Here is a 27,426-nt window from a genome sequence, read left to right on the forward strand (position 1 = left end):
GACATAGAAAAGAAGCATTTCCTTTAAGAGGTGTTCTTTTATGGTGGTACTATATTGAAACATTTACGTCTTCCTCAAAGAAGAATTATTCTTCTTTTGCAAAATGAGTCTATTTCTTAAGCTTATCCGAGAGATTGGCTGATCCGAGAGAGAACTGTGGGAGAAGAAGTATTCATACAAACAAAGATGTTGAATTGAAAGTGATTCTATCTTTCCATCAACGCAAATAAGAGCTTTTGGGTAAACTGAATCGCCAACGGTGAAGGGTTTCTTTTGGACCATCTATGCAAAACCTTCCTACATCTCATCTACCTTTGAGAATATTTTTCACCTTGCGCTCATGCAATCTCGCAAAATATAACCATACTATTTCAAAAGCATAAGATACAAAAAGGTTTAATTGTTTGCTCTTAGTAGTAGTAATAGTGTAGTAGTAGTAGTTTTAATAGTATTAGTTGTCGTAGTAATAATTATAATAAAATTAAAGAAGTAAAAAAAGACACCAAGAACTATGTAGTTCAACGTCAAGCCTACCATCCATGGGGCGTTCTATCTTTTTTCTATGAGGAAGAAGATATTCATAGCAAAACAGAAAAAAAGTGTCTGCTCTAAATCCCCAAGAAAACTCTCAAAACCTTGAGCCCAAACCCCTTGTAGTTGTAATTATAAGGATTCCATCTCCCTCAAACAGAAAGTGAAAAAGAACGAGGATAATGACTTCTAGGTGCTTCTTTTTATTTTTTGAAGAGAAGAATCTGTCTAAGAGGCTGAAAGAACATCTCCACAACTGTGATTTTATATAACAAGATACAAATTTACACCCCAAACTGTCTTACAGAGACAAACTTATTGCTTATCATGGTCATATGATATTTACTGTACATTAAGTAATTTCTGGACCTTTTCTGTAGAAGCCAGATTTTTAAGTCTTCCTCATCTCAAATGGATCAGTTATTTTATAACTACAACTGCTGATGGAATCAATATCTTGAACTGCGATAGATACTTTTCTCTTCTAAGCTCACAATGCAACTAAGCTTCTCCTGAGATACGTCGTCTTTTACCGAAGTTCCAGAGATCACCTAGTTCTCCTCTTATCGCACCCAATATAATAACAAGACCTGATAATTTGGCCACAGGAAAAGGTCAGAACTCATGATCGATATGACATCCCCTAAAAAAGGAAGGAAATAATATGTTTCTGTTAGAAGGAAGATTTTAGAGTTGTTACCCAAGGTGCAAGGAACTAAGTAGAGCAGCGCTGGCTGTCCATGGCCATTCATCAGATAAAGAGCAAGATATGTGAGTGATAAACCTGCAAAGGATGAACCAATATCTTTATTAACAGATTAACAAAAGAATGTTAAATGTATGCAAAATTTAGGTAGTGGATAATGAATGGTTATTGACTTGATTGAACTATCTTCTACTAATTGGTGCCAAGTTAAGGGGAAAGGAAAAATTAGATCATCTGATGGTAGCTATCCTTTTTATTTCTGCCAAAATGGATTAATTCAGTGTTAAAATATAAAAAATAAAAACTACCGTTTTCTAATGACTTAAAATATTTTTAGTATGTGAATTAACACAGTATCAGATTTTGATCTTCTAGAACTCTCGAATTTATACTTGTTTAACTCATTTAATTACTATTTTCCTAACCAAGATCCGACGAACTTGATCTCTGACAACCTCGGGTGAGTTTTTTTTTTTCGGTTTCTAATTCTTCTCATTTCCTCTCTTTCTCTTCCTGCAGTGAAGCAACACTGTGGTGAAGCAACACAACCTATTGTTGCTGAGAACCTGAGAGAGAAAGGGGTGGAAATCGGAAAGAAGAAAAAAAAAGAAAAAAATTGAGAAGGTTTTATTTTTGTAAATTTTTAATTATTTTATATTTTATTTTGATTTTTGTTTATATTTTTTAGTTACAGAATTATAGTAAAAACCATAAAATATCAATGGCTCCAAAAGAGAAGTCATACGATATCAATATTGGGTAGTAACATTGCAACACTATTTGGTAAGATAGAAAACGTATTAAATGCAATCAGTATGGAAAAGAAATAAGTGATGGTGTCAGATGTTTGAAAGAATATTTGGCTGGAAGGCAAGAAAATGTAGCAGCTTACACTCAAGTATCCTTAAAAGTTATGTTAGGTTTTTAATATTTGCAAATATGTACAAAATAATCTAAATATTTTTATACATATTCATGAGCATATCTATAAGTTTTGATAAGATTCCGACCGAAATTTTTAAAGTTTTAGAGAAGATAAGTCACCTTGTTCACACCGCGTTCGCACCACGTTCGAAAGCAAAATCAGACGTTCCCACATACAGCAAATACGTTTTGGCCGTTCGAACGCACTCGGGTTGCGTTCGAACACACCCATATAATATAAAAGTTTTGGACTTCTGAGAGTTTTTTTAACTTGAATTTGGCTTTATCTTGTTAACCTATATAAAGATTAGGATGCCCTAACCCTAGTAAGATTGGTGATTACTTTTAATAAAGAATTTTTGGAGCTACAACGTTTCTCTCACCAATAAGGTCCATCTCTTCTATAATGCACCAAGCTTTCGTCTTAAGGGTCATCTAGATGAAGGATCAATCTTGAGAGTTACTAAGATTGTGAGATCAATCACGGAAAGCAGTAAATTGCAAGCTCTAGCGATTAAGAAAAACAAAGTCGTGGGACGAGTTGTTTTGTAAGTCAATCTTACAACTGCTACAAATGATCCGAGTTAGGATCCATGATTTTTTTTTCCACTTGGATTTTCCACGTAAAAATCTTAGTGTTCATCTTTATTTTACTTTTTGATATTTATTCCGCATTTACTTAAGCAAAGGGTTGATATCATTGCTTAGGATTTAAATACATACATGTGTCTAATTTTTTTTAAAGTTAGAAAATAGATGTTGGCTCATTTAATTGTCAAATAGAAGGATAAATAATCTACACAATAGAGAGAATTAATAATTCATAAACAATTGATACATAATCCTGTACACATTGATCATGATAATAGTGAACAAAGTGAGGAGAATGATGAGGAGAAATAGATGATGAGGTCAATAAAAAAGAGCAGAAATATGCATAGAGAGGAGGAAAAGATAAGAAGCATTGATGGTAACTTTTAGAAATCTAGATGAATTCATATACAGGGAGAAAAAATATGGGGGCAACAAATCTACTCTTATGACTCCTAGTGTTATAGCAGAATCTAAAAATAGTGGGCCAATGAATACATATTTTTAGAAGAAAAAAGGAGTCGTACACAGACATCCATCAAGATAGCTCTCAAAGGAATTAAAAATGTAAAGAAACACATTGGTAGAGCTATCTCTAAATTTTTCTTCTATAATCATATTCCTTTTAATATAGTTGATACTCTTTATTATCACACTATGATAGATGCTATACAATTAGTAAGGCCTAGTGTTCCGCCTCTTAATTCAAATGATATTACTACTAAATATCTTGACTCAGAGGTAGACGAGCTTCGTACTTATGTTAAGATATTTAAATAGTATTAAGATAAATTTGGTTGTACAATAATGTGTGATGGGTGGAGTACACAAAACAGAAGAAATATAATTAATTTTTTAGTGTACTCGGGTATGGAGACAATATTTTTGAAGTCTGTGAATGCTACTGCTCATTTAAAAAATGCAGATTATATTTGTTACTTGATAGATAAACTGGTGCAAAAATTTAGTAAAAAAAGACTAGTACAATTGGTTACTAATAATTGGGTTAATTATAAAGCTATTAGAAATTTACTTATAATAAAAAAGACTCATTTATATTAGACATCATATGCTACATATTGTATTGATTTAATGTTAGAGGACATTGCAAAAGAACCTAAAATTGATATTGTCATACATGAAGGTCAGAGGTTGACAAATTTTATATATAATCATAATTGAGTTTTTAATTTACTAGGCAGATGACTGGTGGTAAAAAAATCATCAGACTCGACGTCACTAGATTTGCCGCTCATTTTTTGGCCTTGGAGAGCATCATGCGCTACAAGAATAATATTCTGTAAATGTTTACATCACATGAGTGGTCTATAAGAATTAAGAATATGAAACTTAAGGATAAATCTTTAGATGAAACTTTAAAGAATATAGCTCTTGAAAATATATTTTAGAATGATATTAATTGCCACCGCAGTATTTGAGCCTCTTGTCAAAATATTACGACTTATAGACGGTGATAACAAGTCTGAGATATGTTTTTTATATGAGGTAATAGATATAGCAAAAAAATCAATAAAAAAAAATATGGGCCAAAGTTATAGGAAGTGGTGAAAAATAATTGATTCTAGATGGAACAAACAACTACATAGAGATATATACGCTGCTAGTAGACACGTTTTTAAGTTTTAATTTACTATTACTTTTATTTTTGAATATTTAACAATTTGAATGCTTATAAATTTTAAATTTTTACAAGATATTTTCTTAATCTAAGATTTTAATTCTCTATAAATGTTAATAATGATAGTGAAGTTTTGTTGGGAGTTAAGAAGGTAATCAATAGGTTTAAGCCTGATATTCATAAATAAATCCTTTACGATAAAGAAGTGAGTTATAATTCAATTAAATAATTTTACTGTTTGATGACAGAAATAACCCATGATTAGATAATATATTAGAGAAGACCACAATAAGGGTAGAGACTAGTACAGGTCGTTCAACAGTGAGAAATAATATACCTACCAGTACTAGTCATAATCCTGATGATACACCTGGTGGTGAAATTGTCCCATCTACATTTGCTAAGGGAAGTTAAGGAGGCATGGGATTAAAGACAGAGAAAATAAGGATGTATATACATATCAGCGATGTCATCATGAGAATATTGCTTTCTATGATTATGGTACATTGAGTATTTATTATTTGGAGTCATCATAAAATCCACATGCTAGTTATTATCCTTAGTATTTTCAGACATAAGATCCATATACTGGTTATTATCCTCCTCAAACACAGGCCATACAACAAGATCCATATAATAATTACTTTTTGGAGCATTAAGTCCTAAACATCATTATTTACAAATTTATGCTAATTATGAGGATGAAGATCATAAAATTTATGAGAACTAACTCAATATTCATCAAAATTTTAAATTTTAAGTAAGTTAATTCATTTTGTAAGTTTTTAGGCTTCATATGAGAGTAAATTTTATTTTCTTATTTCCCTGTCATTTTTTCTAAATTTTTTTAAAAATTTCTGCATTTGTAAATAATATTTAGAATTTTACATAATTAAAAAATAGTCCGATTCGATACAAACGGCCGAACGTATCGTTTTTTCGGACGGCCGATACTAATCCTAATCCCAATACTAGGAACCTTGGGATTAATGAATTTGACATCCCATCTCATCTCAGTACACTTTGATCCTTCTTTCACAACATCCTATGCCCATATTAAATGCAGATTTATCTACAAGAAATGATGTTAATTGTCGAAATCCCACTTGCTCATCACTTATCTAGGAGGATCATCACAACCCTTGAGTACTTGCCCCATATTAAAGAACACAAAATAACCATTATGGATCACTTTGGTGATACAAGCAAAGTCTGTCATGCAATAGTGAAGTATTCAACTCATCTTAATTCACAAGTCATAATCAAACAGGTCAGGAAATAATCCAATGGGCATCAGAAGATTATGGTTTACCTGAAAGAATTGATTAATTCAAAACAACTGTACTTTTTTACAATGCATGTTAGTAATATTTTTTGCCTCACAGTTGAAAGGAAAGGTCTTGCTAACATTGCTTTCTGAGAGAAAAGGAAAAACAGAATACTCACCAACAGCATAACCAATGACTAGCCAAATATAATAACCGTTTAAGAAGCTCTTCTTATTTGATTTATCGTATCTGCAATAGAAAAAAGACATTACACCATTAGCTAATTCCACTAAGAACTAGATCTCCAGGAAGGAAGTGACTGTAGCAATTGAAGCTATGTATCTTGTGATACTGTAGGATATAAGTGGTCTGCAAACTGAATCAGAGTTCTCTGAGTGTCACTGTGCTTGCTAGGCTGATGGACAGTAGGATTAGGCATATGTTGCAACAAAAGTTTCATAACTTTCTCTTTACTTAACTTGCATTGTACTGCATGCAATTACTATTATGCCTTAATAGGCATGAAAGTAAAAATTACCATCAGATAGGTACTATTATGGTCCTTGGGATTTTATACAGGTGGTATAAAACTTGAAAGGTTAGTTGTTGCATCAGCCTTTAAATCTGGTTTGATCAACTATTTGGAAGAGTGGCAAGGAGTGCCTCACACCATATTGGTCCAACCATTTGATGATAAGATGGTTTCCCACAAAATTTCAAGCAATACTCGGCGTCTTTTGAGCAATTATAAAGTGTATGTATAGTGTTCTGTCACGGTTTTGAAAAGAAATTTTATTGGTGCAAATATACTGGTTCAAGAGGAAATGAATATTGTTTGTTTTACAAAAGACAGGAAAGTTAAATGGTACCTGAAACTGAAACAAATAAGCAGTCCAGGAAATAGAATGTCTCCAAATCCAATCATGTCATAGCCACGCCATGGATCGGCAAATTTAGGGATTCTTAGAAGCATTGGAATAGCTGGTCCGCCACTCTTGTCACCATGTGCAACCTACAATACAAATAAATGTTAATGACATGCAGTTATTAGACGGCCCAGAATGTTAGCTACATCACTGATAAGTTGGTGACTGAGCACAATAACACAGTTAGAACTGAGAATTAGTTGAAATATTTCCTGTAGCACTTTAATGAAAAGGATTGCAGAGCAATCACATAATATGTTGATACCATGAAGTACAGAAGATATAGATATATGATGGTATAGGAGCAGGGATAGATTTTTAAGCTCCAGGTTGGTTGGCTTAAAGAGAGGTGGAACAGTAGTCTGAAACATTCTGTTATTTCAATTTGACTGGAGAGACACATTAGTAGTGATATTGGCCATTTTCATTATTATTAGATTACATTTACTGGAATCAAATATTTATATTAAATTCTTATCATGGTGGACTTGGGAAATTATTTATTAAGGCTTTGTGTATTTCAAGAGTATTGAGATACATGACCGGTCATAATTTCAATTTTGAGTCGTGACAATTTGTGACAACAAGTGTGGAGAACGTGATAGGCTAAGTGGAAAAGGGAGTAATGAGGAAGCTGCTGACTGTGGAACTTGGTGTTGCTAACCAGGTTGTGTGCTCAGTTGTTGAGTCAAAATATGGCATAGGTGAGGATGGCCTTCCACGTGATGATCACGTCTCAGGAAAGAAAGGTGGGAGTAATATCCACACAAAAAAATTCCGATGCACCCGTAAGAACGTGTGCCACTATTCCTTTTCCTTGTCATTCTCAAAGAAGTTTCAGCATGATTTCTCTGTGGGAAATCATGTTAGTCTTATTATTCCTTCTCTACAAAACCCTAGCAAATCCTCTTCTCCTTTTCTCTCGATGCCACCTTAGCCCTCTTTCTAGTTTTATTCAATGATGGTCATGCCACCATCGACATGACACTTATTTATAATATTTTTCATAAAATTTTTAAGAAATTTAGATATGTTTTTAGTTCTTCGGCATGTCAATTTTTGGTTTTTGGTAAAACCTATATTAGTGTTATATCTTTAGATTAGTTTTGTAAATGACCTATTTTATTAAAAATAAAATAAAAGCTAAATATAAATATTATTCAACACATAAAACGAGAAAATAATTAAATGCTTCATAATATAATAGAACACATAATATAAATTGATAATAGTTCAATAATTAAAACTAATATCTAATTGAACATACATGACAAAGAGAATCAAAGACTTCATCTGTCAGCACAAGAATAACACGAGAATGTTGCACTAAATACTATCAATAATCTTCAAAATTCATCTACTAATAGTATTTCTTGTTGTAACATCTCACATAGTATTTATACAAATAGAAATTTTGTAATTATCGTATGATATGATAAGAATATTGAACAAGCACGGGAACTAAATTGATTTGATGATGATGGATGAAATAGAAAAATTTAGAGAAAAAAAGACTCTACATGCCATGCTAAACCACACGCAGCCATCTCAAAGCCCTTGTGAGGAGGGTACTGAATACTCTTAGTGAGTTCCCAAGGTGCTCGAGAGAGGCTACACCATGTAGGTTAGCCTCATCGGTTGTGCTTATTTTTGGCTGCTGTCATGGATGACTATTGGACCTGCTCTTGTCACATTTTCCTCATGAAGAATTTTGTAGCACCCTTAGCAGTTGCCTTCCCAGTATTCTTGGGGAGATCACTCACCACCATGGCCGACGGCCATGAATGGTGCACTTTTTGCCTCCGGCTGTCTCGATCGTCCTCCTTCCACCTCGTGTGTATTGCCGTTGGCGTAAGATAGTGTCTCCGATTTGACCCACCACAGGCTAGCTGCATCTTAGCCCAAATTGTAGGCTGTGGACCCTACTACATATTAAGAGTAATTTTAGAATTTTCTTTATTGTTAAATTAAAATATAAAATGCTTATTGTTCAAGGTGGTGATTTTCCTCACAACTGGGTTATGGATTTTAGTACTTTGCATCGACGATAGTTGTGCCAGTGGCACACCTTTACGTGCTACTAGCAAGCATTTATAAAATTTTTAATAAGTTTTTTAAAATATTTAGAGATATTTTTAGATCTTCAATGTGTCAATCTTTGATTTTTGGTTTTTATAATGCTTTAACTTTAGATTATTTTTATAAATGACCTATTTTATTAAAGATAAAGCAATAGTTAAATATAAATATTATTCAACACATAATATGATTAAATACATTCATTAAAACTAATATCAATGATTAAACACTCTATAATATAATTGAATACTTTAAAATAAAATTGAACACATAATATTAATTAATAAAATTCAATAATTAAAACTAATATCCTAGTTGAACTTAGAATGACGAGAAAAATAAAAAACTTCATTTGCTGACACAAGAATAATACGAGAATGTTATATTAAATACTGTCGATATTTTTCAAGACTCATCCACTATTAGTATTGCTTGTTATAACATCTCATATAGTCTTCATACAAATAGAAATTTTATAATTCTTCTAATGATATGATATGAATATTAAATATATGTGGGAACGACCAATACCGGCACAGGTACAGGCACACTATAAGCATATACAGATTGTGAATGTAGAGTATAATAAGAATGTTATGGCTCTGATGTATGTTATTGATATTGTCAGAATAAAAAAAAATAGGGGTTGAGACACGTGCACCCTCCTCTCTCAAGCCCCTCCCCTCTCCCTCTCCGGCACGTGACAAGGTGCAGGGCAGAATCGCGCCTAATCTGGATCGGATTAAATTAGGATTTTTTTTCCTTAATCTATAAATTAAAACCCTAATCTCTTCTATCTCTCTCTGCTTAACCATCTCAGCCCTCTTCTCTCTCTTCTTCCTCCCCTCTATCGCTTTCTTTTTCCATACCGTCGAAGTCGTTCATGTGGGATCGGCCCGCTGGAGCACCGCCGGAGCCATCGGAGACCACCACGCTACTCGTTGGTAAGCCCTCTCCCACCCATAAATTTTAATTAAAATTTAATAGGGTAAATCGAAAATACCTAATTTGGGATTTCGGCTCCACCGGCAAATCTAGCCGGCCGGCGGCTTCGGGTCGCTGCCGCTCCATCTGGAAGCATCTTGCCGTTGACCTCGTGCCGTGGGCGTTCACCGTTGGAGCCCTCGTGGCTCCGGTCGTCATTGATCATGGGATTGATCGCCGTTCGCGGGTTCTCCTCCACCTTGCGAGGATGGCGGCACCATGTGGGTGTTGGGGAGCCAAGGGTGCGGCCTGCGAACCGTCGCCGCGGTGGCCGCCGACATTTTTCTCTCTGTCTCTCTCTCTCTTCTGCTCGGGGAAGACAGACTCGGGCAACCGAGTCTGGTGTTCTCCCTTTATTTTTTTGGATTCGGGTCGGGTTGGATCCGAATCCAAGGAACCTGACCCGATTCCATTGGTTAATTAGATTGGGCCTTGGGCCCAATCCATTTAGGTGTTAGTTGGGTGGGCTGCGAGCCAACTACAGCCCAACCCAACTGATTTGGGCTTATTTTGGCCCAAAATTAGTAATTTTTGAATTAAATTGTAGAAAAAAATTTAATATATTTTTTTAATTAAAAATGTTATTGTTATTTATTATTTAAGGTGGTGATTTTTAGTTTGTGAGCTAGAGATTGAGATTTCAGTTGTCTTGCCTAGACTCAGGTGAGTGGGTTCACTCACATATTTATTTTATTATATTTCGTACCTTTGTCAGACCATGTAAATTTTTTGTATGCAAATTATTTATTTTACCCGTACGTGCAAAAATTTAATTGTTACAATTCCTGTGTGCAAATCTATTTATTTTATCCGTACATGCAAAAATTTAATTGTTATATTTTCTGTGTGCATTTAATCATTATACTCAGTGCATCACCATACTTCGTGCAAATATTGAAATTTGTGAAAAGAAAAATGAGATTAGTATTGGTACGACTTAGAGAACAGTTCCGATATAAATCGCTTACGATTTTCCGTGGTGACTCAAGTCTATCTAGAAGTCCAGCGAAAAGTCCTAAATTATATCACTGCGGTGACTTTCTTAGGTGACTCTGGCAGGGTTAGGAAACAGTCCTAGGATGAATGAGAAAATTTCCTAGGTGACTCTAACTTCTCTCAACGGTTAGAGGAAAAGACAGAGTGTGTTGATCATAGGGTGATACCATCTAATGACCCTAACCGGATTAGTTATGAAGAAAAGTCCCGAGCGTCATCTCGAAGTGACTTCTAGTTGATGTGGATCCACAGAGTTTAGACCCATTGAAACATATGACAGTATAAATATTAAAAAGATGTTAATATGTTGAAAACGTGTAAGGTTACAAGTTGTGACATCTCTCTATTGTTATCATTGTTATTATTTAGAAAGCATGCCTATTGCATATTGTTATGGATATTATTGCTTTTAGTTTAATTTATTCAGCATTAATATGATTTAAAATTTATTTGGTTTTCAAGTGGATTCCACTCACTGAGCTATAGTTGTTGGCTCATGGATTCTTTTTTTTTGTATTTGTTTCTCTATTTCAGGTAATAGTCAGCGGGACGACTGAGTGAGATGTACCCGAACTCCACCTCCACTTAGAATTCACCTATTTACTTTTCCGCTCTGATAGATTTTACGCTATAGAATAGAAGTTTTATTTATTTATTTTAGAGACAATAAAATATTAACATTATTTTACGTTTATTGCAATTAGTTTTAAATTTAATAAAGCATATTTTTATTTTATTTATTTATTTATTTTGCCATCATACACGTAGAAAATATTGATAAGGCTTCATGTATCTCAAGTGTATTGAGATGCATGGCCGATCATGATTCCTATTACGGATTATCAGAATCAAAAAAAAAAAACGAAAAAAAAAGAAGTTGAGAGAGGAGGGTGCACGTGCTCTGCACGTGCAATCCCTCCCTCTCCCTCTCCAGCACGCGACGAGGCGCAGAGAGAAATCGCGCCTAATCCGGATCGGATTAGCTCTAGATTTCTCTTCTAATCTATAAATTAAAACCCTAATCTCTCTCTCTGCTTAACCATCTCAGCCCTCTTCTCTCTCTTCTTCCTCCCCTCTTTCGCTTTCTTTTTCCTCACCGCCGGAGTCGTCGCTATGGGATCGGCCCGCCGGAGCCATCGGAGACCACCACGCGACTCGTTGGTAAGCCCTCTCCCACCCATAAATTTTAATTAAAGTTTAATAGGGTTAGCGAAAATACCTAAATTGGGGATTTCGGCTTCGCTGGCAACTCTCGCTGGCCGGCGGCTTCGGGCTGCTGCTGCTCATGCTCGAGAGCTCCAAATCGTTAGCCTTACGCCATGGATGCCTTCTGGAAGAGCCCTCGTGGCTCCAGTCGACGTCGGCCTTGGCATCGGCCGTCAGTGGTGAGTCCACCTCGTGAGGACAACTGAGAGAGAGAGAGATAGAGAGAGAGAGGGAGGGAGCCGATCGTGAATCGCCGCCGGCAAAATCACCGGCGGCCACTCTCTCTCTCGATCCTTCCCTCCCTCACGTCGGACTCGAGAAGGGAGAAAAGAAGGTTCGGGTTTGGATTTTGGATCCACAAACCCGACCCGAACCAATTAAATTGGATGGGCTGCGAGCTAAACCGCAGCTCAATCCATTTCCTATCTGGCTGGGCCATGACCCAGCCCGATTAGTTCTTTTTCTTTTATTTGGGCTGGGTCAGCGTTAGCCAGCCCGATCCAATGGGTAATTAAACCCATTTTTAAATCTTTTTAGTTTTTAAATTTTAGAAATATTGATATTATTCAAATTAAAAGAATTTTATTATTATTTATTATTTAAGGTGGTGATTTTTAGTACGTGAGCTAGAGATTTGAGGTTTCGGTTGTCTTACTTAGACTCAGGTGAGTGGGTTCACTAAAATATTTATTTTATTATATTTCATATCTTTGTTAGACCATGAAAATTTTCTGTGTGCAAATTATTTATTTTACCCTTCCGTGTAAAAATTTAATTGTTGCAATTTCTATGTGCAAATTTATTTATTTCATCCGTATGTGCGAAAATTTAATTGTTATATTTTCTGTGTGCATTTAATTACTATACTCGTGCATCACCATACTTCGTGCAAATATTAAAATTTATGAAAAGAAAAATGAGACTAGTATTGGTACGACTTAGAGAAGTATAAATTGCTTGTGATTTTCCGTAGTGACTCAAGTCTATCTCGAAGTACAGGAGAAAGTCCTAAATTAGATCACTCTGGTGACTTTCTTAGGTGACTCTGGCAGGGTTAGGGAACAGTCCTAGGATGAATGAGAAAATTTCCTAGATGACTATAAATTCTCTCAACAGTCAGAGGAAAAGACAGAGTGTGTTGATCACAGGGTGATACCCTCTGATGACCCTAACCGGATCAGCTATGAAGAAAAGTCCCGAGTGTCATCTCGAGGTGACTTCTAGTTGATGTGGATCCACAGGGTTTAGACCCATTGAGACATATGACAGTATAAATATTAAAAGATGTTAATATGTTTTAAACGTGCAAGGTTACAAGTTGTGACATCTCTCTATTGTTATCATTATTATTATTTATAGAGCATGCCTATTGCATATTGTTATGGATATTGTTGCTTTTAGTCTAATTTATTCAGCATTAATGTGATTTAAAATTTATTTGATTTTCGAGTGGATTTTACTCACTCAGCTATAGTTGTTGACTCATGGGTTCTATTGTTTTTGTATTTGTTTATTTATTTCAGGTAATAGTCAGCGGGGCAACTGAGCGAGATGTACCCGGACTCCACCTCCACTTAGGATTCACCTATTTACTTTTTCGCTCTTTTAAATTTTATGCTTTACATTAGAAATTTTATTTATTTAGTTTAGAGACTCAAAAACATTAACATTGTTTTATCTTTATTGCAATTAGTTTTAAAATTTAATAAAGCACATTTTTATTTTATTTATTTATTTTGCCATCGTACACGTAGAGAGTACTAATAAGGCTTCGTGTATTTCAAGCATATTGGGATGCATGGCCAGTCATGATTCCTATTTTGGGTTGTGACACGGGTGGTGATAGATATGATGGTAATGATGATAAACTCACCATTCTGTGAATGCACCTCTCCTAATGTCCTACTACTTATAGACTTAAGTCCTCTATAAAAATAGTACCTTTCTGAAAAGTCTGTGTAATAGGAATATATATCTTATCTCTAGTCCCATCATTATTAATTTTACCTAAGTTTTCTACATGATCAGTTGATCAGTTGATTTAATAATAATTGATGAAAATAGAAAAAATTTAAAAATAAATTTCACATAGCACAATGATCGGCACGCAGTCGTGCTGGATGGCACACGGCCGTGCCGAACCGGCACAGCTGAGCATGGCACATGCTAGTCAACACGACTCGGCAAAGAGGTGTGCCACTAGCACACCTCGTGCTAAGTGTTATGTCATTACTAGCACAACAAGTGCCGGTCAACGCGCTCCATGCCGACCAGCATGCCCATCCATGCTTTGCATGGACTAGGTGAGTGAATTCACTCACGTAGTAACCGTCTTGTATTTCATACTATAATTTCATTGTTTTATCTCCGAGCAACATTATACTTCAGGCATTATGATTATCTTTGTGTTATGTTATACTTCGTACCAATGATGGTCCTGTTGGTATTGCCATGCTGACAAAATACCAACATGTGGCACAAGGGACGCCACACGGCTCACTGTGAAATGATTTTACCATAGGCCTAAAGGGAGAGAATAAGATAGGAGAGGGATACTTGTCATGTTGCCCTTGCTGTCTCTCTTGCCTTTGCCCTTGGTCCATTTCATCGTGCCCTAGTTGCGAGGAAGAAGATGACTCATAATAGGTCGAATAAAAACTTAAGTTAGTGGATCTAACTTAACTTAGTTTTAAATTTAAATTAGATTACTAACTTAAGTTTTTATTCGACCCATCATGGGTCATATTCTTCCTCCCATTCTCTTCCTCCCAACTTGGGTATGGTGAAGTAGACCGGGGCCAAAGGAGAGAGCGGTGACAAGCGATTGCAACGTTAAGGCAGCATGACAAGTCTCTCTCTCCTCTTTCATTCTCTTTTTCTCTCCTTTTGAGTCAATGGTGAAGCTGTTTTTCTCTCAGCATGTCATGCGCATAGAGGTAAGTGGGTGAGTTGAGGGACCTTTGCCTCCTATTAGTCAACCTTGAATGCTAAGATTAATTGCAATGTCAAGCTAACTAAAGCTACAATTTAGGTCCCACTGCAAGGCCTAGGCCAAACCCCTCATGGTGATGCATAGCAATTCATGGAAGAAGAAAAATGGTAATGATGACAACTTTGGGATGATGACAACTCTTATCATTATTCGGTAATGATTCAAACCTCCCACCCCATGGCTTCTGTCATGCCTTGCTCTTTCCTACAAGCCATGCCCATCCCACTATGACTTAGCATTCTCCTAGCTCAAGCCCTAGCTTCCTTAGCTAAGAACCCTTAATCTCTAACTCAGGCTTGTCTCCCTTCTCCCCAAGCAACTTGTTGGTCGACTCTCAAAGCCAAAGTAGTGTCTAAGCCTACTCTCTCTAACAAGGCTCCAACAATAATCCAAATCCTCTACCCTTTCATTTGGCTAGGTGACCTCAATGGCATCAACTCTCTCATCCCACAAGGGGAGGCCAAGGGAAAGGATCCTTGGTGACTGCTCGACGGGCTTTGGCTTTTATAAGAATCTTATTTTGTAGATTTTTATTGGAGGGGTGTCTATTTGTTTATAATCAAATAATTATTTTAGAATAATAGGTCTGTGCTCCTTTTGTAAACACAAGCATTCTGTCCAACAATCTTCTCCAACCTACTACAAATTGGGCAGGGCCTTCTTCTTTGCCGATTAAGACTTTGCCTTCTTGGACAACTCCCATTTGACTCTCCCTTGCTCGGTCTCAGTCTATGCTTCCAATTGCCCTAGTACCAAATGCACTACGAGAACCTTGAGGCTTTTTAGGTTTGATAAGGTCTAGTTAGGAGCCCCAAGCTTACAACAACTATTAGAGGCTGGAGGGTGAAGGCTCTGACTCTCCCAATCCTACATTTTCCTTCATCCTCAAGTTCTTTTCTCAATTAGAAAATTTTCTTATGGAGCATCTAACTTCCATAGTATCCGACTTCGAAGGAGACCTTGCTTGATACCATCCTTGCTTTGGACTGGTGGGAATAGGCAGGTCTCCTCTCAATTAGGACCTCGCTCGCAAATCTAATTTGAAGGCTAAGCTCAACAGCATTCTTTCTAGGATCTTGTGGCAAAAAAGATATCATCAATTGTGGCCCAACAGAGAGATTCACACAATTTTCTTTCATTTATTCACGAACGGGAGAAAAATAACTGTATCACCTATCTCTAGTAGGGTGGCTCCTCTATGGCCAACCAGCTCTATATTAGGAAGGCCTTTCACTAGCGTTGTAAGTAGTTCCTCGTCCCTCACCAGTGATTGAGGTTGACTAGGCCGCTATCCATCAAGATCAGAGCTCCTCCTTTGCAGCTCTAGCTGACCCCTTCTCCGGAGAGGAGATCTGGGTTGCACTCTTCATTCTGGGTATGGTGAGAACCCTGGGACTCGACAGATCTCCAGTCATTTTCTACCAATAGTTTTGGAACAAAATCGAAGGGGATCCTTGAAAAGTCTTGAACGGTTTCCATGCCCAAGACATCTAGTTGAAACAGGGAATAAGTCCTTCCTATTCCTACCGATGAACGATGGGCCAATCTCTAGTCAAATTACTAACCAGTCAACTTGCTCAATTGTAAATTTAAGATAATTACCAAGGTCCTACTCAATAGGTTGAAAAGGTTGATGGGCAACCTCATCTATAGCAATCAATCAGCATTTACTAAATGGAAGTCAATTCTGGAAAATGTTGCTCTAGTCCATGAGCTGTTGTCTTGTGCTCACTGATTCAATTTTGCCAAGGCCTTCAAATGTATCGGATGAAATACTCTCTTCTACATCGTAAAAGTGAGGGGATTTATGGTCTCAAGCATGTGGATCCTTTATCTCCACTTCTCTTCATCCTAGTCTTGGATCTGCTCATAAGATTCTTCCTAGGGTCATAAGATGATGGGCTTCTCTAGGGATTGGGTCCTCCGCCTACCACAGAAATGCCTATCCTCCAATTTGTAGATAACACTCTCCTATCAAGTGGAAGCACTGGATCCATCTCCAAACTCAACTGTATCATGGTCCTGTTTGAGCTTGTCTTGGGCCTTTGCATCAACCTAGACAAATTGTGCCTCCACTCAATCCTCTTGGCTAAAGCTGCACTGTATTGGCCCAGGTTGGTCAGAGTGTCCTCTGCACCTCTTCCCTAGCAAGTACCTAGGCCTTCCCCTAAATCCTAGGTTGATTAACTCCTAGGACTGGCAGCCTATCGTCAACAAGTATTGGAAAGCTAGAATCCTATCAATTGACAGGCAGAGTTGTGCTTGATAAAGTGGTTCAGTCCTTCCCTCATACTTCATGTCTGTATTTTGGCACCTGAAGCGGTCATCTCCAAGATAAATGTCATCAGAAGGGCCTTTCTTTGGAAGAGAGAAGGATCGATCTTTCACTTCCATTATCAAGCCAATTAGACATTGCCTTCCTAAGAGCTCAAGGGATTTAAGGATTATGGGCCTCAAAAGGTGTCAACATCTCTCTTGTGGGAAAATGCTGGTGGAAGCTGCCCAACTAGAAGGTTTCCTGGTAGAGAGCAGTGGTAATTGAGCTATACTACAGAAGGAGCTATCTTAAGAAAGAACCCGAGGTGCCCGGCTATATGAAGGGGTGTGCTGAGGGCCGCCACCCTTTCACGGTAAAAGTTTCCTTTATCTCAAGGAGAGGTGATTAAATTAGCTTATGGACTGATCTCTAGCTCAGAGAAGTACCATTGCACACTCATCTCCCCTAGTGTTCCAGGTATCTCCCCTAGCGTTCCAGGTATCTACATGGAAAAGCATGCTCCTCACAGATGCACCTTCCTTAGGGTGCGCTGGAAAGATAGACGGGCCTACTGCCGATGAGTGGGCTGCACCAGGAATCTTCCTTAAGGACCTCTCCCTTCATGCCAGATCTCTGCACAACATCAACTAGAGGATGATTATGTTCAGATCTTTCTCCGCCAGCTCCCAAAATAGCATCCTCTCTACAAGTGCCACCAAAGAGGAGTGAGTGGCTAGCCTTTGGAAGATGTCCCTACCATCCAAAGTTAAGACCTTCCTCTAGCTAACCAACCTTGATAAAATTCAAACAACCCATGTCCTAGCTCGCAAAGGCTTCAATGGTCCTCTTGGTTGCTGGCTCTATTATGATGCAGTGAAATCTCTCCACCACCTTTTGTTGGGGTGCTCCTTGGCAAAACACTTCTAGGACTCCTTCCTACCAGTTATCAAAGGGAGGACTCTCTAGCGTCGATCACGAACTACTGGACCTACTGCCTTCGCGAAGCCTTCGATCATCGCCTTTAGATTCTTTGGTGGCTCTAGAGATTCTTTGTGCACTCCAGCCTTTGTAAAGCCTTTGTAAAGCCTTTGAGCGCAATAGAGATTTTCTTAAGGAAGGCTAAAACTAAGTTTTTGACCAAAGTATTGCTATAGTAATAAATATTTCATAAAATATATCATTATTCAAATTATTTTTCAAACTAGTACAACAATAAAATCACTGTCTTAGACAGCGGATTTTAATGGACTAATTAATTTTCTACAACACTAAAAAATTGCTAGGGGAATTATTGCTTTAGACAATAAATTATTTTCACTATTGTTTCTATATTAAACACTTTCAGAGAAAGCGATTTCTAACCCGCAGCCCAATCCATTGCTAATTTAATTGTTGGGCCTTGGCCCAGCCCGTTAAATTGAATTCTTATAGGCTGCGGGCCGGCAACAATCCAGCCCAATCCAATGGGCTTAAATCAACACATTTTAGCTATTTAATTAGTTTTAAATTTTAGAAATCATGATATTAGTTAAATTGACATATATTATTTATTTATTATTAAATATGGTGATTTTTTTCTTAAACCATGGACTAGAGATTTCAGTCGTTTCACCTAGTCATAGGTGAGTAGGTTCACTTACATATTTATTTTATTTATTTGTCTTGTATTTTATACTTTTTATCAGATCACGTAAAATTCAGTGTGCAAATACATTATTATATTTTCGTGCAATATTATGTTTTATGTGCAAAATATAAAACCCACTGTATTACTATACTTAGTGCAAATAGTCATTTATATGATTGATAATATTAGTGAAAAAATATAATTGATATGTAGTAGGACTTTGAGAACAGGCATAAGCTAGATATTCTTCGTGTATCTCCCTGTGGTGACTCAAAACTACCTTGAAGTTTAGAGGACAATCCTATACCTGATCAGCATATGATTCGCTTAGATGACTCTGGCGCACTTAAAGAACAGTCCCAAAGTAGATCAAAAATCTCCCTAAGATGACTTTAATCTTTCTTTATAGTTAGTGGAAAAGATAGGGTGAGTTTATCACATAGTGACACCTCCTAGTTATCCTAACTGAATTAACTATAAAAAAAAAACTCGAGTGCATATTTTGGTGACTTGTAGTTGATATAAATCCTCAGGAACAGTCCCAAAATAAGACATATGACATTATTATTAATATTGAAAGAAGTTCAACATATGGACAAAAATCATGTTATAAGATATGATTTACTATGTTATTACTTGTACTGTTATTATTACTGTTATTATAAGCAAGCTTATTAAGATTCTCATTTTATATTATTGGGCTGGTATTTATTTAAAGTTATGTTATGGATTCGGATTTATTTAGCTTTTGAGTATATTTCATTCAATGAGCTATATTTGTTAGCTCATAGGTTTTCTCTTCTAATAATTCAAGTGCTGATCTATGTGGCAACTGAGTGAGATGTACCGGGACCCCACCTCCACTTAGAATTCTACTATTTTATCTATCGGTTGTATTAGACATTTTATTCTAAATCATCTCTTATTTTAGTTTGATTGGTGACATATTATCGATGACATTGGTGTTTCTTTATTATTGGATTATATTTACTGGAGTTATTTGTTCATAATTAAATTCTTGTTATTTTGGGACTTAGAAAAATATTGGTTAAAGCTTCATGTATCTCAAGTGCATTGAGGTTCATGGCCAGTCATGATTCTAATTTTGGGTCATGACATAAACCATTATATAACAAATGTGAAATTAAAATTTGGAGGAGCTATGGTCTTTAATTTGCAATTCTAAGCGATGTTGGTTCAGCGCAAAGTTTTTTTTTGTATCTTCACAACGACATTTTATGACCAAAACAGATAATCCAGCGCAAAGTTACGATAATCTAAACTTTTTCTTTATTTTTAGCTTATTATAAAATTAATTAATTTACTAAAGAATTGTTGTCTGAGACAGCGATCTTATTGTAGTACTAATTTGGGATATAGTTTGAACAATATGCTACTTTGGAGAATATTATTTTACTGTTACAGCAATTTGGTCAAAAACTCGGCTAAAACCCCTTTCAGCCTTTGTATCTCTCTTTTTGAGATATGGTGCCAGGGGAAGGTTTGCTTTCCTCCTCTCGTCTCCTTCGAGGTCTCCTCTGGTCTCTCTATATAATGTCCTGGTCTTCTCTCTCATAAATCTTCTTTAATAAATTATAATTGGGACCCAAACACTTGTCTCAATAATTTAATGTATGCAATAAATACTAGGACAAGTGGTAAAAAAAAGAAGGAAAACTGAAGCTACTTCAAAGTTCTAATATCCATTTTATCATTTAAAGAAAAAAGCGTGAAAAGGTTTATGACAAGAATCTAAATGCAATCCGACTGGAAAACAACTACTAATTTGATGTTCTAGTGAAATAACTCAACAGAAGCAAAGAGGTAGTCCAACAGTGAAACAACTAGTAATTTAATGCTATGGTGAAATAATTGAACAGCAAACTGACTGTTCTAACTGAATAGTTGCAAGAATAACACTATCAGTGACATGATAAGAAGACAGTGGCTGAAATGTTAAAACCAGAAAAAATAGACTTACTGCAATCATGACACTCTCATGGAAAATAAGTGGGGACAGGAAAACCCAGAATATATCATAGAAAAATGCACACACAAGAAGTGCCGATGCAACCTGAAAAGCAGTGCAACAAGTTAAAGAATGATAAACAAACAATTATCTACAAAATTATGTTGTTGGAGAAGTGATAAATAATCAAACACGTTTAGCAGTCCTTTGTAGGAAAAGGAGCTCTACTCATTTTAAGTAGGACCCATCCAATTGGACTCTAAATTAAATGGAGAAAAATATTTGCTGGAATTTGCCTAGATAACCTCAACTCTTTATGATGTTAGGTAACAAGTTAGTCCACAAGAATAAAATATTGAAAATATATAATAAGGACTAGTTAGAGCATTATCAATTATAGCAAAAAAATGATTACATGATAGTGTTACAAAGATCACCTTTACATTTGGCAACTGAGCCAGCTGTAACACTTGTATTATCAAACAGATGCCCTGGATGCATCAGAGAAAGATCCAATTAAAAGGGACGTAATGAACTGTAATATATAAAAATGAGCTAATACAATAAATAGTAAGCTGTCAGACAGCATGTAACATGGAATTAAATGGATTCCAAAGAGACTAAATATGCAGTACAAGAAGTGCAATTGGCGAGGCTTGCACTACATGAATACTGCATAAAAGATTAGTGAAAATATTAATAAAGAAATTTGCAGTAATACAATCTTAATTGATGAAAAGATGCAGCAACAACAACAAAGACTTTAGTCCAACCTCTTAATTGATGATGATACTGATGCTTGAAATATCTTTCAAGAACAAATGAAGAGACAAAACTTGATGAAAGTACTTCCGCACTGTAATGTGACAGCTTGACAGCTCAGAGTAAAAGATATAACAGCAAATACTTTTAATGTGTTCACTGTTCAGTGTGTTGGGCAGTGAAAATCAGTCTTTTGATATCATCCACATGAAAAGTGATAATTTTCAATTTACGTGCCAAAAATATGAAGGATGGAGAAGAAAATTATTATAAACGATCTGAAGGAGACATGCTGTCAGAATAAACTGACGTAGGAAGTTATCCATTGTGACAAGGCACTTGTATGTATGGTAAAGGATATGCTATAAGGAAGAAAATAGGTACAGAAATCAGGAATGTAAGATCAAGAAAAAAAGTAGGACAATTTTTATAGTTATTATACGGTTGAAAGACTGTCTTTGGAAGAGCCAACATTAGATTTAGTTGCTCAGCTAACTACATCGGAAGCGTACTTTTGTTGAGACATAAGTATTTCTTTCCCATTGTGAGCAATCTCAAGTCCCAAAAAACAATGCAAAATAGTTGCTCTCATGGAAGTATCTGCATGTGGGAGGAATTTTTAGTCCATTAGAATTTGAAATTGCTGTAGGCCACACACAAGGGGACAACTTCCATCCATATGGGATTTCTCATGCAAGGACTTGCATGGGTCTCATTGCAGCTCATAGGCGAGTCCTTATCACGGATCGAAGGATCTGCCAATCCACACCCCAGCCCAATCAATTGATTGGGATCGGGTGAAATTGGCCGATCTCAATCTGGATCAGCCAATTTGGGTCGATCTTCTTTCACTATTTCTCTATCTTTCTTCCTCTTTCTTTCTCTTTCTCTCTTTCACTATTTCTCTTTCTCTCTGTTTCACTATTTCTCTCTCTCCCTACCATAGTTATTGCTTTTTCGATGCAGAAATCCAACTTTGGCAGACTCAACTAATGCAGATCGAACTCAAACAACCTTGGCTATGTGATTTTTTATTTCATTTCTTTCTCTCTCTTCTCTTATATCTTCACTGTAGTTTTTTTCTTCTCTCTCCTTTACTGTGGTAGTTTTTTTTTCTTTTTGTTTTTTCCACTCTCTCTCTCCATTGCGGCAATTTTAAGTAAGTTAACACTTTTTTTAGTTTTTAGGTTTCCTATGTGAGTAATTATTATTTTCTCATTCTTTTTATATTTTAAAAACTTTCATATAATTTTAAATAATATTTAGAATTTAATGTAATTAAAAATAGCCCAATCCAATCCGAGTGGCCGTTACGAACAATTTGGCCTATATGATTGATACGTATTATTTTTCTGGGAGGCGAATCCAAATCCTAGTTCCAACTTTTCAAACCTTGGTCCTTGTGATTGAGGGTTTCTCACAATTCATTTGTGTGAGATTTGTTCCCAACAAAACGGCTTCTAGTGCAATAGCAAGCCAAGGAATATGATTGATAGAAAATTAGAAAAAATATAATCAACTGGAAAGAAGCCTAGGGCTCTAATACCATGTTATAAATGGAATAACCAGCAATATTACTCAAATATATCAAAGATACAAGTTATATGATATTCCCCAGACACAACCTGAAGACAGTACATGATATACATTAACAACTCTAAAAGCTTAGGCAAACAAAAAATGGTGATTTCATGCTTCCATTCTTTTATACTTATAGTTACACAACAGATTCTCTTCAAATTCCATATTGATCTGACTTAAATATGAAAAATATAGGAAACGAAATTTAAACAGATGGTATAAAAGATATACCAAATAATTGAATGAGAAAAATAGTAATTTATTTTATTATAGCACCTACACTTTTAAAAACTGAAAAGTATTAAGAAGGTTCTCAATGTATATCACAAAATTGTTACCTAATCAAATCTTACTACATCGTGTATAATACACCAAAAGAGGTAATCCTAAACTCTTCTTATACCACTGTATTAGGACTCTTTGGAAAAAATATGACTTGGTTCAGAACATTGACTTACCTAATCAAACAAGCATATTCAATCAAACAAGATTCAAATTTATAGCTAAAGGAACTTCAGCATTTACACTAACCTAGATTGCCATACACTTCCTGCCCATAAATAGTTCAGAAAATACATGAAAGTAAGAAAAAGAAATGCTACCTAAGACCTATTTTGCATCTGTAGAGCATAATGATTTACTCTAAAATTATACATGATAGATTGATAGTACACAAAACAACTACTAAGCAACACTTGACACACTGAAAAATCCAACTGCCCCTCTATTTCAATATCGGTTAAGCAAAATGCCAAAGTTTTGTAAAGTGATCCGGCCTAACTTTTAATTAGCAGATCATTTGTATTGGACTCTGAATCAAAGAGTAACGCATTGCAATAGTATTTCTTTGTTTACATAAATATTTTCTGCCTCTCTTATCCTGGTTGCTAAATTTAGTACCTAAGACATATAATGTGAGTTGCAGCTATTGGAAGTGTGCAGCAATTGCTCATAACATAACAAAAAGGTGCTACTTGCACTGAGGAGAAATGGTTTGGTTCCTTTCAGATACTTGGATATCGATATACACTATTTGTCAAGCCAAAGACTAAACTCTAAAAATATTTAGAAAAATAAAAACAGATACAGATGTGGCAAGAGAGAATTTCAGTGTGTATTTGATATCTTACAACTTACAAGAATGTCTTGGCCAATCCAGGCAAAAGAAGATTTCTGATTTGCAGCCCAACTTATGGAGAATGCCAAGCAGAGTGGAAAAACAAATATAGACAGAACCAGTACTTCCCCAAGAAGAGGAAGATTTACTCTAATCTGACCACAGCCTCTGAAGATTCTGTTCAGGAAATAAGCCTTAAATGCAACAAGGAGATGACAACAGATTAAAATGTAACAGAAATAAGTTTGTAGGACCACACCTTGAAGTAAGAGTTACTGTACAAAAGCACATTCCCTGAAAACAGTGCAAAAGGTAAAAAGCATCATACATATAGGTCTATTAGAATACTAAATGTCCAATCTAGCCTGGTTTGTTAATGATGATTATATAACAAATTATCAACTGAACTAGATAATTTCATGAAAATTCGTACTGACTTTTGTACCTCAGCTCCAGCAAGGCAAAACAACACAATCAGAAGCCAAACAAGCCAAGATGACATGAAAAAGTATAGAATTATCAGAAAAGCAGATGCTGCTATAACAAAGACTATAGCACCCTTTGTTTTCATTTCTATAATTTCGTTCTCAGAGTCTCCTTTGTCATTCAGTTCAGCATTAGGTTGATCCTGTTCATGGAGATTAAAGGCAAAGTTTAGATGCATGTCACCTTAATGAGACTTGTATAAGAGAAAAGGAATATAGTTATGCTTTTCTTTGGATGATCACTTCATGAAAAATTTTGAATGGATGACTATGAAATAGTTTTGGTATGATTGTATTATAGCCCTGAATAAGAAATGTAGGTCATCAAGTTTACTAATTGACTAACACTTGTTAAAGTAACATCATCAACTATCTGACAGAATTTGAATATCATATAACTGTTACCCCTTACTTGATAGAGCTTTCTAGAACCTCTTCATTCAGTTTCTCTCTTTTAGACGATCTTTAGTAAAACTAAGAAGTAAGAAGAGTAACATATTTTCACAAATAGTCGTAGAGGGCCCTACTTAAGTTGTAGATATCACAAACTATGTAATGTGGATGATGGTGGGAGAACAGGTTGGGAAACAACGAATCCAGGGCATTTTAATAATTAGACAGAGCTCCACATAATTAGTTGCATGTAGAAGTGAAGTTCTTGTAAGAGATAAAGTCTACAAGGAATATGGTGGTGAGAACTAGCAAAGATACATAACAAGTAGAGGTCTAGCACTAGAGATTGGGTTTCAACACATCTACACATAATGACTCAAATACATAGGGACTCATAATAGGTGAATGTGTTCAATATTAAATTACCATGTTAGAGTATAAAAGGATAAAATTATCATTTTCTAACAATTTAAGCTTTTAGAATAGTTAGTGAGTAATGTTACAACATACAATTTGCAAATTATGTTTCTGGAACATTTAATGGATTATCAACTGAAAAAAACCCAAGAGAGAAAAATCTAAATCGATTTCTTTTCACACTTGTAGTCGCATACCTTCTCAGATGAAATGTATTCATCCCAAAGAGAGGCACAAACAATAGTTCCAACAGCCATTAACCATAAAAAGGCTACAGAGAAGTCCACATCTTTCTCATTTGGAGAATATAAAAGAATATCAACTGCAGCAAAAGAGCATTGTGAAAAATAAAAATGATAAGAAATTAAGAATATTACACAAAGCAAATGGATGTACTGAAAGATAGAAACTATGAACGAACTTAAACAACAAACAAAGTCAATGTCTAGAAAGTCATGCTCTCAACAATTCTGCACTTAAAGATGTAATTCAGCACACATTGGGGATTATCTTAACAGCAACTATGTTCAGTTTCTGAGTTAGAAAAGAATTAAGAAGTTGACGTTATAAGGTTCAAGACAATAAGGACTACTTAGCCTAACAAAGCTATTATGTGCATGTTGCAGATACATACTATAAGGAAGGAAATGGGATATAATCATACAACAAGATGTTCTTATCAATTTCTTACTTTCAGAAATTATAAAGGACACTGGCTGAAATATTGGTTATTCATGAAATATATAAGGACTACTTAGCCTAAGGAAGCTATTATGTGCATGTTGCAGATACATACTATAAGGAAGGAAATGAGATATATCATACAACAAGATGCTCTTATCAGTTTCTTGCTTTCGGAAATTATATAGGACACTGGTTTTGAAATATTGATTATTCAAAGAAATTTATAAGAGATCAAGCTCAGTATTGCATTTTCTTCCTGAGACGCTGATACTAATTAATTGATGTAGCAAGCCTCATGAGTGAGCTCATCATTTTGCAGCATACCAATAACATCGGTACAATTGTGAAAGGTGTCACTTTCCTTTTTATCTATTGTGGAATCTTTTCAGTTTACCTGGTAATCATATACAAAGGGTGAATGGTCATAATTTCTTTTCTTTTCTTTTTTTGAAAAAACAATGAAATACTGCCTTGAGGCAGTAGATAAAAGATGTTTTAAAAGAATCAGGAGTTTGCATGTGGAACGAAAAACAGTTGAGGAAAAAAGTTCTCCATCGAGTAAATTTTTTATCAGTGAAGCCAAACTTATGAAGAAAATTGGTGGGCATCATGCAAAATACCCTCCTGTGCAACTGAAAACAGAACTAGGAGAAATATCCAGAGTATATTTTAATCATAAACCCTGCCACCAAGCAGCATGGGGCAATCCTTAATTATCACATTAAAAGAAGCCATCCATTCAGTGACTCCAACTGAGCAACATGCTGCTAAGAACCTTGATGCATACTGAGAAAGAAAGAGAACAAAATTGTACCTAGTAAACTGAACTAGAACATCTAATAATGTGCCAAACCACTTTAACCTGAAGTAAACATTCAGTAAGTTCCAACCTCATTTTTCTCTAAGAAGGAAGATGTTTTGTGTGACAGTGAGGATTGCCCTTTGCATTCAAGAGGTCATGAGTTCAAGTCATGCAAACGACCTGTCAAGAATTGAGGGTAAACCTGCGTACCCCATCCATCTCTAGAGCCCGTGTTAATTGGGGCCTCATGCACTAGAACACCCTTTTAGCCAACACTAAATTGCTGGGACTAAAGGCTTGGTTGCTCTTGTATGATGTAGTAAGAGTAAAATAACAGAATTCAAGAAAAAAACTTGTTGAATCTGCATAAACTTCTGTATTGGCAATCAGCAGTAAGTTAGAATATTATAGCCTAAGAAAAGCAGTAGAGAGATTACTGTAAAGATGAAACATAAGGGCACATGATTCACATATAAAAATCCAGATGGTA

General features: G+C 35.7%; 1 protein-coding gene across 1 annotated transcript in view; it reads right to left on the reverse strand.

The window, feature by feature from the left end:
• Nucleotides 1-780: 780 nt before the first annotated feature.
• The window catches only part of LOC140769381 (signal peptide peptidase-like 2), a 36,326-nt gene continuing 9,680 nt past the window's right edge, over nt 781-27,426 (reverse strand). The window contains exons 5-14 of the mRNA XM_073110074.1: nt 25,648-25,772; nt 24,601-24,783; nt 24,415-24,449; nt 24,176-24,332; nt 21,133-21,186; nt 20,708-20,800; nt 6,529-6,671; nt 5,838-5,908; nt 1,232-1,315; nt 781-1,121 (exon numbers count right to left, since the gene is read on the reverse strand). Coding sequence (XP_072966175.1) covers nt 1,033-1,121; nt 1,232-1,315; nt 5,838-5,908; nt 6,529-6,671; nt 20,708-20,800; nt 21,133-21,186; nt 24,176-24,332; nt 24,415-24,449; nt 24,601-24,783; nt 25,648-25,772 — 1,034 coding nt within the window. The 3' untranslated portion in view covers nt 781-1,032. The remainder of the gene's footprint in view (nt 1,122-1,231; nt 1,316-5,837; nt 5,909-6,528; nt 6,672-20,707; nt 20,801-21,132; nt 21,187-24,175; nt 24,333-24,414; nt 24,450-24,600; nt 24,784-25,647; nt 25,773-27,426) is intronic.

This window comes from Typha angustifolia, chromosome 10, assembly GCF_048772165.1.
Source record: "Typha angustifolia cultivar Huaian chromosome 10, ASM4877216v1, whole genome shotgun sequence".
In the NCBI taxonomy this organism is placed as follows: Eukaryota; Viridiplantae; Streptophyta; class Magnoliopsida; order Poales; family Typhaceae; genus Typha; species Typha angustifolia.